At 37.3% G+C, this 12,774-nt stretch overlaps 1 protein-coding gene across 1 annotated transcript in view; it reads right to left on the reverse strand.

The window, feature by feature from the left end:
• LOC102230348 (atrial natriuretic peptide receptor 1-like) overlaps nt 1-12,774 on the reverse strand; it is a 46,975-nt gene that overhangs the window by 3,820 nt on the left and 30,381 nt on the right. Inside the window, exons 10-17 of the mRNA XM_023344601.1 lie at nt 9,832-9,952; nt 9,232-9,306; nt 9,079-9,156; nt 8,897-9,001; nt 4,560-4,631; nt 3,317-3,476; nt 1,792-1,944; nt 194-362 (exon numbers count right to left, since the gene is read on the reverse strand). Of these exons, the coding sequence (XP_023200369.1) occupies nt 194-362; nt 1,792-1,944; nt 3,317-3,476; nt 4,560-4,631; nt 8,897-9,001; nt 9,079-9,156; nt 9,232-9,306; nt 9,832-9,952 (933 nt within the window). The remainder of the gene's footprint in view (nt 1-193; nt 363-1,791; nt 1,945-3,316; nt 3,477-4,559; nt 4,632-8,896; nt 9,002-9,078; nt 9,157-9,231; nt 9,307-9,831; nt 9,953-12,774) is intronic.

The raw sequence follows: 12,774 nt of genomic DNA on the forward strand, positions 1-12,774 counted from the left end.
TTATAGTTTGTCCTCTTTATTTATTAACGTTAATGAAAAATGTTTCTAAATTTAACTCTTTGTTATTTTTGGTAGTTTTAGTTAACTATAAAATGTTGATTTTTTCCACAATAGGTTTATTTTGTTAGTTTCAAATAGTGAAATAAATGAACCCATTCCGGTGTGTTCATCTGAATGAATGTGATTTCTCCACCTGTGCTGCTTCCTCAGGAGGATCTTGATGGTGTTAAAGTCGGGCCTCTCGTTGGGCTCCTCGCTCCAGCAGCGCTGCATGAGGACCCCGAGCTCCTCGCTGTGGCTGTGGAAGCAGAGCGAGGGGCGGAGCGGAGGGACGCCGCCCCGGATCACCGCCTGGATGATCTCTGTTACATGCAGAGGCATCGAGTTAGAACAGCCGGGTTAGAGCGAAACCACAACAACAATTACATCTACATGTTGCCTCTCTACCTGTGGACCAAAACAGCCGCGTACTAATAAATATTTAAGGCTCTGGTTGCCGTGGAAACCCACCCGGACGTTCTCGAACCCGAAACTCAGTAGGAATCACTTCCTATTGAACGTCACTCTGACAGCTTGTTGCCTTTAATGCGTTACCTGAAGGAAGTGGCGTCAAAAATGTTTTGACACATCGGCCAAAATTATCTAAATTTAATATTGATGAAAAAGTTTTAGTTTCACTGGCAGATTATTTCACTTAAAACAAGACATTTCCACATGTTATATGTGATATTATCTAGTAATTTTTCATCAATATTCAAGAGTTATTGACTTAAAACAAGCTCCTGTATCTTAAAAGTTACTTTTATGTTAATTTTGCCTTATTTTAAGTGTACTAAAATAGTTCCACTAGAAATGAAAAACACTTGATAAGATTTTATGTTTTTGGAGTGTGTTAAATCTGACTAAATTTAAGCTACAATTTCAGCTCTTGCCATTTTTATTTTGGTGTAAGACCTGCAAAAAATATCTGATGTTTTCCTTTTTAGTTCAGATTTAAAGTTAGAGGGACTTTAAGATTGTATTTCTTCTTCCAAGTCATTTTGTTTAGTCAAAAAGTTATTTTCTCCCGACATTTATTGCTGTATAAGTCATGTTAACGTTGCTCCTGACAGTTGGCAGTTACCATAGCAACCGGTATGCTCCTGACAGTTGGCAGTTACCATAGCAACCAGTAACCGACAGCTCCCCCGCCAACTATAGCTGTGTTATGTATTAGAATAATCAGTTCTGAGTTTATTTTAGGCAAATTTAATTATATACAGTGTTTTTTGTGTAATTTTGCCATTTTTAAAAAATATGTTTTTAATTACTTAGCTGCTCTTTGGGAGCTATTGTAGTAGAGACTGTTTAAGGTTATGAATTAAAATAATTTCTTAATATTGATTGTAAAAAAGTACTAATTCCACTGGTAGATAATTTTCTCTTATAATAAGACAATTTCCCCATGTTATAAGTGAAATAATCTGCCGGTGGAACTAGTAATTTTGTAAATATTCAAGAATTGTTGGCTTAAAACAAGCCAATAATGTGTCTGTATCTTTGCCATGTTTGGTACATGTTTTTAACTGTTATCATATTTAATGTTGTGTATTGCTGCAGCGGACCAGGCAGCGGCATGTTTATTCCAGAAGTGGAGATAACACCTGACGCCATGCAGCCAACGAGGCGAAGGGTTAACGACGTGCCGACGGCGAAGGCCCGTCCAGCTGCCAGGCAGGAATGTAAACAACCCGACGCTTTCATCGCGTTTGTGTTTCGGCTCAGAGATTAGGGGCTGGGTTCGGCTCTGACCTTTGGGAGAGAGGGAGTGCGAGTCGAGGTAGAAAACTCCCTTCAGCAGAGCGACCTCCTGCAGGATCACACCGAAGCTGTAGACGTCGCCCCGCTGGGTGCCGCAGGGCGGGCACTCCTTCCTCAGCAGCTCGGGAGCAGTCCACAGCTTTCCTGTCATTTAAACAGTTCATTCATTAAAAAAACCCCACAATTTAACTGGAAAAAAAAAGTTTTTTTAGAGCGCTTAGAAAAAGTATTGACACCTCCTTGAAATGTAGTCACTTTATGAACAGAAGGATCCATATTTTATATGTATCCAACAAAACATCTTACACAAAATGCTGACAATCTATTTTTGTTGCATACATTTATCTAACAGGTTTTTCTTTTAACAATATTATAGTTTCAAAGTTTGTTAAAATTGTTTATTTATTCTTCAGATTCGTCTTGTTGAGTCAAAAAGTAACTTTTCCTGCTACGCTCTTCTTGGCAGTTGGTGGTTACCATAGCAACCAGTAACTGACAGGTCCGCCCCCATTTTCTGTTGCCGTCTGTAACTTTTAGGATCATCAGTTCTATGTTTTCTTTACAAATATTAGATTTTAACATATATTTTAGACAAATTTAATTATACAGGGCTTTATGTGTAATTTTGCCACGTTTTGTATAAATTTTTAACTGTTATCGCAATTAATGTCGCACATTTGAGATATGTTTAATTTTATAACTGTCAGCTGTTCATTGGGAACCATTTCTATGTAGTAGGGACTGTTTTAAGGTCATTTATTGTATTTTGAATTAAGTAATTCCATAATTATTTTTATTGACATAAAGTACTTGTTCCACTGGCAGATTATCTCACTTATAACAAGACATTTTCCCATGTTATAAGTGAAATAATCTGACAATATTTATAAGTACTCAAGAATTACTGACTGAAAACGAGCTCCTGTATCTTGTTGAAAAGTTACTTGTAAATTAGTTTCGTCTTATTTCAAGTAAGATATCTGCACTAGAAACTAGACCAAAGATACTTGGTAAGATTTTGTTTTTGCAGTGTACAGACTTTATTTATAATTTGCCAACATACTTTTCTTACAATGGAAAATATTAAGCTTTTGTCCTTTTACATTTCAAGCGTTTATAATAAGCAGAGCCACGTCGTCAGAGACTTTTCTGAAAAGTCGACTTCACTGCATCAAATCAGCTTGTATCTGAATTATAAACCTTGGCTAAACATTCGCAAGCGTCTTGAAAGAAAGTGACCCAACTTCTGTTCTTTTACTGAGAATAAAAACAACTTGAAAACTCTTATTGTAATACAGAAAATATTCAAATTCCTTTTTAAGTTTTGGATTTATTTCAACAAAAACACTGGACTGCTTTATTTATTTTGAGTTTTACTTTCATCTTTCTGGCCCCTGAAAACTTTTGAGTCAACTTCTTTTGATCAACAACTGTAAAAAAGTTCGAGGGGAGTAAATATTTTTTCGATGCCCTGTGCGCTTTGCTGTGAACTGGTCAGTGTGTGTTTTGTCCGTACGTGCGTAGAAGGCGTGTGTGTCTTCGGGGCAGCTGCTGGTCCGCAGACTCTGCAGCCCGTAGTCTGTGATCTTCAGCACAAACCGACTGTCCACCACACAGTTGGAGGACTTCAGGTTGCCGTGGGAGACGATGACGCTGTTGTGGAGGAAGGCCATTCCCTGCGCAGAAATAATCGTTGAAAATGACTGACGGTTGGGTGATTGATTGTAAATATATGGTGGAAATGGGAAATAACTGGAGCATGTGAAGCCTGTCAAATGCTAAATGTGAAAATTACTGGATTGGTGAAGAAAATGAATTATTACTGTCAGTAAAACCAGAGCGGCTACAATAGAGAGCTAATCAAGAGGCTTTCACATTTCTCTAGTTTACATAAAAATATTGTAAATATCATAATATTTACAATAATATGTGTTTGATATGATTTAAAGCACTTTGAAATGCCTTGCTGCTAAAATGTGCTATACAAATAAAATTTGATTGATAGATTGATAATAATACATACTGTATATACTTTATGTACAAGCATAGCTCCAAAATATTGTGAAAAATTTCAATATTTGCTCTCATTTCAGAAAGTTAAATTCAAACATTATGTAGAATCAGGGCTGTAACTAAAGGTAATATTAGTAATCAGTTATTTTATCAATTATTCTGAGAATTTATTGAATAAAAAATCTGGCATGTTCTGTAGATCTTTAGTTTTGGGTGGAATATTTTTTACAAATAATGTTTTTTTTATTATCGTAAATGAAAAAATTATATTTTTTTGTACAGTTTTGGATCAATTTCTGCTCTGAACATGTTATTCTTTCACAAATTGGCATTTTTTGATATTGTATACTCCAGCTAACTATTAATCAATTACTAAATTAGTTGAATTTTATTTCAATAATTGAAATACTATTAATCCGATTGGTCATCTCAGCACTATAGAATCATCACACATAGAGAAAAGTATTTTAACCCTTCATATCTGATATTTTTGATGGTTATAAAACACAAAATTTAATGTCTTCAAATATAGAATATTGCAAAAAAAGTTGAAGAATATTTACAGAAAGTTAAGTGGAAGGAAAACGTGAAGCAGCAAGTTTTTTGATCTGTACTCGTATGCTTTAAAAACAAAATAAATATGAATATTAGGCTGTTAGATCTGTGACTTTTTTTTCATCGTCCAACAGTTTGTCAGCTCGGGCTGGTAGAGCAGAATCAGGGAGTTTGGTTGGGCGGGTCGTTACCTTGACGATATCGGTGATGAGTGAGTATCTGAACATCCAGTCCAGAGTGATGCCGTCGCTCTCCATCAGGTCCTGGAAGACAAACACACGCAGCTTCATCCTGTTTGCTGTTTTATCATCATCATCATCATCGTCATCATCTGTGTGGGCTTGTGAAGCAGCCGGCGGGTAAAACCCCGCAAACGACGCCGACAAGTTAAACAAGCGCGCCCACGCTGCGGCAGCGCCATCATTTCTGGAGTACGGGATGTTATTTCTGCCTCACTGCAGTCAGAGAGCGAGCAGAAAAAAGTCTTACAGTCCAAAATATTAAATCATCTTGCAGCTTATCTGTGCAAAGACAACGCTTTGAAGTAGGGCTGAAACTTTATTTTGACCATTAACTGATTAATCAGATCTGCAGATTATTAAATTAACCACTTAAGGCTTTTTAATACAATATTAACAATAAAATTAAAAATTAAATAACCAAATAATTAAATTCATTTTTGAAGAAAGAATATAAATTTTGATGGCCAAAAATGCAATAACAGCATTCCTTTAGTGAATACTTCTAACATCAAATTGAATCGCTCGGTTCTTTTTACTTGACTTAATCACAGCTCTGTCAGTATGTTGCTCTTCCAGAAAATGGGCTTTATTTTGAGTCTGTATTCTCCAGTTAACGATTAATCAATTGCTAAATTAGTTGACAATTATTTCAATTAATCATTTAAGTTCTAACTGGTATCACTATTTTTGAAATAAATTATGTCTTGGTTTAAACTTAGAGAAGAATTATGGTTAAAATTAGCTGCCATAGCAGAAAGGATAAAACGTGAGTCAATGAAACTAATTTAGAAGTGTGGATGTTAGTATTCAGAAAACAAACAAGCTTTGTAAACACATTTAATTTGCCTATTTTTATTTATGCACTTTGCAAAGTTCTAACTTCTCGATGGTGAAGGTGTTTTTTTTTTTTTTACATGATTTGAACTAGGTGAAGCTAAAACTACTTGATAAATTTTGTTTAGAATTTTTATATATATATATATATATATATGTATATTAAATGCAAAATGTACAAATATTATATTTTGCACAGTTTTGGTTTAATTACTGCTCTGAGCATGTTGTTCTTCCAGCAAATTAGCTTTTTTCTGAGTCCAGTTAACAATTAATCGATTACTAAATTACTTGCTGATTATTTAAATAATCAATTAATCACGATTAATTGTTTCAGCTCTTGTTCGAAGTAAAAGGTTTCAGTTTGAACACAACAAAGTCCTACTTTAAAATGAAATAAATTTCCTCCTGACTTCATCCTGAACCTTCAAACTGCAGATCTTTCTTCACCTCAGCAACTTTTCTGCAGGGTGGAGACTTTTTTCCCGCAGTGAAACCGTTCTGAGGTCGTTTCAGTGAGGACATCTGTGTGGTAATGTGGCCTCGTTTTTCCTTTTGAGTTCAAGTGATGTTTTTTATATTTGTTGCTTAGGATTGTTGTGTTTTGAAGTGTTTATTGTTGTGTTGCATGTTTTTGAGGTCACGTGCCACGCGCACCCGGAGACGCCCACTGCATCAGCACAGGTGTTCCGCATTCTGATTAAGCAGCGTGCAGACTGGGACTGGGATAAAATCATCGATGGTGAGACATCTACTGAGAAGAGGCGGACGGACTTGGGCTGGTTCTTTTTGTGGAGGACGGCACGAGCAGGCTCAGGAACTAGCGACGGGAGGACGGGTTGCCAGGAAGCGCCATCTGTCGGGTTGCTGTTGGAGGCCGCGGGTTACTCGACTGGTCGCCGTTGAGAAGCGTGTGGGCTGCTGGAGGAGCCGTCGGGACCAGGGTGCGGCTGAGGTTCCTCAGAGGCTGGAGCTAAGCATCTATTTTATAGACTCGTTGACTTGATTGCCAAGGACTGCCTGCGCCTCCTCTTCCTTTTGATTCCCTGTTTTTAGAATAAATTATTGGAACTTTTATTGGTTGTTGGAACTCTGTTCACAATCCCTGCTGGTTCATATTGGGTACTCCACTCGGGTGCCACAGAATCTGGCGTTGTCGGCAGGATCGCAGGATTGTGAGCGGTGTTTTAATAACTTAAAAAAAAATGATGATGCCTATTTATCCCGGTGCCCCTTGGATACCTAAATTTGAAGGGCAGGGTGATAATACTAAATATAATGAGTGGAAGGAGCAAATGCAAGGTCTTTTAGATGCAAATGACTTATCTGAATCACACAAAGTAAAGATTTTGACTGGTGCTTTGTCTGGGTTGCCCAGACGTCAAATTAATGTGCTCTGTGATAATGAACGTGATAAGGTGACAAAAGTATTTGCAGTACTGGATGACTTGTATATAAAAAAGGTTCCAGTTTCTGCTTTACGGTCACAATTTTTTGGTTGTGTGCAGAAACCGGGTGAGTCTGTCCAGGCATATGGACTCCGGTTGAGAGAGTTGTATCGAAAATTACAGAAACATGACGAAACGGAAGCACCCACTGATACCCACCTTAGGGATCAATTCCTGCTTGGCCTGGAGGATGGTGCCATGCTGCAGATGTTAAAGCGAGTTGTGCGTTTGGATCCGGATGTGACTTTCGGTGCTGTCCAGCAGGAGGCCCTTCTATTGGAAGAAGAACTAAGTTCAAAATGGCCTGAAGTGACATGTGCTGCGGTAAGGGACCCTAATGCTGTTCGATTTCATCAACAGAATGACTTGTGGAGACAGGAGCTGAAAAGGGAACTCATGGAGGAGGTGAAAGCCCAGATGAAGGACCTTGCTCGTGAGTTAACCAAAGTCCAGAGAAGGGTGGGAAGGAACGAACCTTACACAGAAATGCTCTGAAGACTTGTATTGCTCTTTCCACCGACGCGCTTATGGAGCAACTTCCCGTTGGGAAGCATGAACTGCCTTTGATGCTCTATTACCCTGTAATTAATGAAGAACAAGTACTGCGCCGCTCTACACGCTCTACAAGAGGACAGTGTCCTTCTCGCTATGGGGAGTAAATATCGGCCGGGACTGGCCTTGTTAAAGTATGGGGGGGTGTGGTAATGTGGCCTCGTTTTTCCTTTTGAGTTCAAGTGATGTTTTTTATATTTGTTGCTTAGGATTGTTGTGTTTTGAAGTGTTTATTGTTGTGTTGCATGTTTTTGAGGTCACGTGCCACGCGCACCCGGAGACGCCCACTGCATCAGCACAGGTGTTCCGCATTCTGATTAAGCAGCGTGCAGACTGGGACTGGGATAAAATCATCGATGGTGAGACATCTACTGAGAAGAGGCGGACGGACTTGGGCTGGTTCTTTTTGTGGAGGACGGCACGAGCAGGCTCAGGAACTAGCGACGGGAGGACGGGTTGCCAGGAAGCGCCATCTGTCGGGTTGCTGTTGGAGGCCGCGGGTTACTCGACTGGTCGCCGTTGAGAAGCGTGTGGGCTGCTGGAGGAGCCGTCGGGACCAGGGTGCGGCTGAGGTTCCTCAGAGGCTGGAGCTAAGCATCTATTTTATAGACTCGTTGACTTGATTGCCAAGGACTGCCTGCGCCTCCTCTTCCTTTTGATTCCCTGTTTTTAGAATAAATTATTGGAACTTTTATTAGTTGTTGGAACTCTGTTCACAATCCCTGCTGGTTCATATTGGGTACTCCACTCGGGTGCCACATCTGCACAAGGAAGGCAAACCTCTTCGCAGATGTTCCTCCACGATGTTAAGAAACCCCCCATCTCTGTCCTCTCAGGGCAGAAAATAACTCGCTCCGCTCTTAAATTCAGTGGTCATCTGGCAACAACCCAAACCCCACGCAGCCCAGAGCAGCTGTTGCTAGGTTACCCTGCTGGCAGGTTGCTAGGTTACAGTGTTGGGAGATAACTGTAGCTGTGCAGAGGACTTCTGCGGAGCTGAAGGTTTGAGAGGCTGATGTGGACGGTGGGTCATGGAGGATGATGGGTAAAAATAACGCAGTGATTCAGACACAGAGACGATTCTGTAACGTTTTAAAGCTTTGAGCAGAAGAAAAGTTTAAAACCTTCTTTTGTTTTGCTTTTTGGATAATTTCTGAGTTTTTTAATCTGCTGTGAATATGTGACTCAGTTTTAGCCAACCAAATAAAATTCAGCTAAAAATAAAGAAAAAATGTTGCTGCCATCAGTTTAAACAGCTCAAAAAGTAAAAACTAACAAGCTGAGAATGAAAAATATTTAAATCTGGTTGAAAAGTTTATCCAAATATTTGTAAATATGGATGTATTTGCTTTTGGACATCAAATATAAGCTAAAAAACCCCATCAGATTTTCAATATGAGCTAAATGTAAAAAGTGTTTGTGTCCGGCGGGTTGGTGGGTGTAAAGTTTTACCTGCAGGCTGCCTCTGGGGCAGTACTCTGTGATGATGCACATGTTCGGCGGGTCGAGGCAGGCTCCAATAAAACGAGTCAGATGTTCGTTATGAACGTCTCGCATCTGCAGAAAACAAGAAACTGAAATCACATCAAAGCCGTCTGGAAGCAGGACAGTTTAAAAATAGAGCGGACCCTTACGTGCTTGAGCTCGAACAGAACCTTCCTCGTCAGCTCGATGCGTTTCTTGTTGATATATTTGATGGCAGACAGATTTCCCTGAGAGGAAGAAAATCCTCGTCTTCATCCCCTTACAGCAGATTTACAGATTAATGTGCTGCGACTCTCACACACCTTGTAGTATCCGGTTTTAGTGTAGATCTGGAAGTTTCCCTCCATGGTCATCAGAGAACCTAAGTTTGATCCTTTCTGGAGAAAAAAACCCATAAATATTATCAGGATAAGCAGAACATCTCATCTGAAATGACTCCATGACAAGTTAAGGTAAATATGGAACAAAACCAGTTTTATGTAAAGGAAGGTTTCAACAATAATATGCAAAAGAAAAAAAAGTTCAAAATGAAGATAATTTAAATATTACCAAATAAATAAACATAATAATAACAACAATTAATCTGCTTGATTTTTAATGTAATTTTATTACTATTATCTTCTTGTTGTATGTTGTTTTTAACTTTTTTGTACAAGCACTTTGACTGGTGCTATATATTGAAGGTGCTATATAAATAAAGTTGCCTTGCCTTATTTAGGTTCATTTCGTCATTTCTGACTTTCTTGCATAAACATTTCAAAATAAAAGCCATAATAAAATATTGTCACGCAACAGGATGTGCTAAAAGCTTCAGGTGGAACCGCATTAAGAGGAACCACAACCCTGACGTTTAGATACTGTAAATGAACACAGTGGCCGTGTTTATGCTGCAGGTTTGGTACCAGAGACATGGTGAGGCGGCTGCAGGTTCTCCTCAGCGATTTCTCCAGGTTGCCCATCTGGATGTCGTCCCAGGAAACTCTCCACAGCTGGGCCACCAGCTCGTTCTCCAGCTTCAGCTTCCTATCCAACAGACAGGAGGACAGGTGTGTGTGTGCGTGTTTGCAGAGCTGGTGATGTATTAGTGTGTGTTAAAAACAAGGGGAAACACTGAGAGAGGCGACAGGAGAGTTTACCAGAGAGAAGAGACAGAAACGATTTTTGAGGTCAAAACAATTTCTGATCATTTCAGCGTTAAGACACTGTCGTCCGAGAAAGGCTCATGGTAACCACTAAACGTCGGACGGTTAATTTCCAAAACACACACAAAAAAAGAAAATATAAATATTGACACTGAATTTGCTCAACTTACACAATAATTAAATAAATACACTGCAAAAACACAAAATCTTTCCAGGTATTTTTAGTGCAAATATCTTAGTACACTTTAAATTAAATAAAATTTAACACATAAGTAGCTTTCCAGCAAGATATAGGAGCTAGATTCAATAAAAACAAGTACTTGTTCCATAAGCAAATTATTTCAACTAAAACAAAACATTTTTCCTATAAGTTAAATAATCTCCCAAAAACTTCTACTTTTTAAAATCTATACTCAGGAATTACTGACGTAAGAAAAACTCATATTTCTTGCTTAAATAGCAATTTTGTTATATTTCAAATGTACTAAGATATTTGCGCTAGAAGCAAGACAAAAAACTTGTTTTTTCAGTGTATTTATTATTTGTTACACTGTAAAACATTTGAGCTGCACTTAGTTGTGTCTACTGTCTTCTACTGTTTAAGTCAAATAAATTTAGTGAGTTTTAGATTTTGAACCTAAATGTGAGTTTGTGAAAGATAAACTTGTAGCAGTAAATTGTGTTAACTTTTTATTAATTTTGTCAAGAGTTGAATAAACTAGAGTTTAAAAAAACCCAGAAAGAAGTAAAACACAGGAGTGGGAACTATTTCCCAGAATGCTTAGCGGCATGTTGCTGTACCCTGATATGGAAGTGCGTTACATTGATTTGACTATTGTTTGTTATTAATTATTCTAAAGTCAAATAAGTAGTTATTTTAACTTGATATTGTGAGTAAAAAAAAACCAGAGAAATTTGTCTCTTTAACTAAAAAATATACAAGTTTATTTTTCTTGCATATTGTGTTTGGTTTAAATTGCAGCATTAAGTTAAAACTCACTAATGAACTTGTAAAACAATGTTTAGATGACTTGTCTCCTGTTAAATCAACTTCATGATGTTTAATTTCTGAGTTAAACACAAACTAAATTTCTTATTGACTTACATTTTCAAGTTAAACCAACTTCAAATGTTTTACAGTGTGCTGCTTTAACCTAAGGACTCAGAAAAAAACCCAGATTTATTGCTTGATATTTTTATTAATGATATTAAACATAAACAGCACAGTAACTAAATACAAGCGTTATTAGTTTTTTCTTACATAAACCATTTTCCTCTATTTAGAGAAATTAAAGGGGCAAAAAAATGCACCAAAAATATTTTGTACTTTGTATTTTTGTGAATAAAGTAAAATTAAGTTTAACTGGACTGTAGATACTGATCTGCAGATGTAGGAAAAATATTGTATTCACTTTATTAACGTCTCTTTAGAGAGGTTTTAGCACCAGTACGCCCACAATAAAAGTGACTGGATGGGTCAAAATCTGAGTAAAGTTAATATTTTTGTTCAAAAAATGTAAAGTAAGAGATTAGCGTTTAAATACACTCAGTGAAGCCAAAGAATTCAGGTCTAATTTTAACATCTAAGGAAGGTATTTTACTATATCAGCCTTCAAAATAAAGGATAACAAAAAGCAGCTGTGCGCTTTTATTTTCAGTAGATTAGAAATTTGGAAAGGAGTCTTTACTGGCAGACCAGTTCATCCAAAACGCTGCTGCCAAAAATCCAAAGACCTACAGAAACATAGAGTTACTTCAGAGCTTCATCAGATTATTTACCCTGAAACTATTTACATTAACAATTTACCATTATTTTGTTTCTTCAATGTGATTATTATTCTGTTTATTTACTCATTGTGTTAATGCCGGTTTGTTTAACTAAGGTTTCTGTGAAGGTTTTTCAGTTACATTCTGCATGAATAAACACTTCCTGCAGATGCTAAATGCAGCTAACAGTCTCTCTTCTGATTGGTCGATCTTCCAGGTTACTGTCCAATCAGTTTGAGGCTTCAGTACTTTTCCAAGTTGAGCTAAATGATACGCATCAATTTCTGCTTTAAAAATCTAATCAGATGGACACAAACTGCACAGAAATAAATCTTTTTTTTTTTCAATCTCCCAAATTTTATTCTATAATTTTACAAAGCTATATTCATAAGTAAAAAATATTTTCGGTAAAGTTTTGCCCATAAAATCCCTCAAACTAATTCCCACTTCTCTCGAATATTACAATATTTTATTACTGCAAATTGATGCATAAATGTTAACAAAATTATTTATTATCTACCACAAAAACACATCAGTTTCAAGGTAACATAGTTACAACAATAATGTTTCTTTATATAGCTTAATTTCCAAGTAAATTGTGTCTCAATCTATTAAGAAAAGTGGATTTAGTATTTTATAAACATATAAACATGCAGATGAGTTCAGCTTCTAGCACTTGTATGAAAATTGCTGACATTTTTAAAAAGATCAGAGCAATTTTAGTGTTAAAAAGGCAAAAGCTCTGATCCTTTTAAGTTCTGTTTCTTAAATGTTTATTCTCCACCCTCTGACTCTGGGCCTCGCTGTGACCTCTCTATTAATGACAGACAAAAGGAAAGAGAGAAAAAAGACGGAGGAAAAAGAGGAAACAGGATGTGTGAAAAAGAAAGGAAGTGAAAGAGGACAGGAGAGAGAAATACAAAATAAAATGGAGAG

Source organism: Xiphophorus maculatus, chromosome 13, assembly GCF_002775205.1.
Source record: "Xiphophorus maculatus strain JP 163 A chromosome 13, X_maculatus-5.0-male, whole genome shotgun sequence".
NCBI classification, from domain to species: Eukaryota; Metazoa; Chordata; class Actinopteri; order Cyprinodontiformes; family Poeciliidae; genus Xiphophorus; species Xiphophorus maculatus.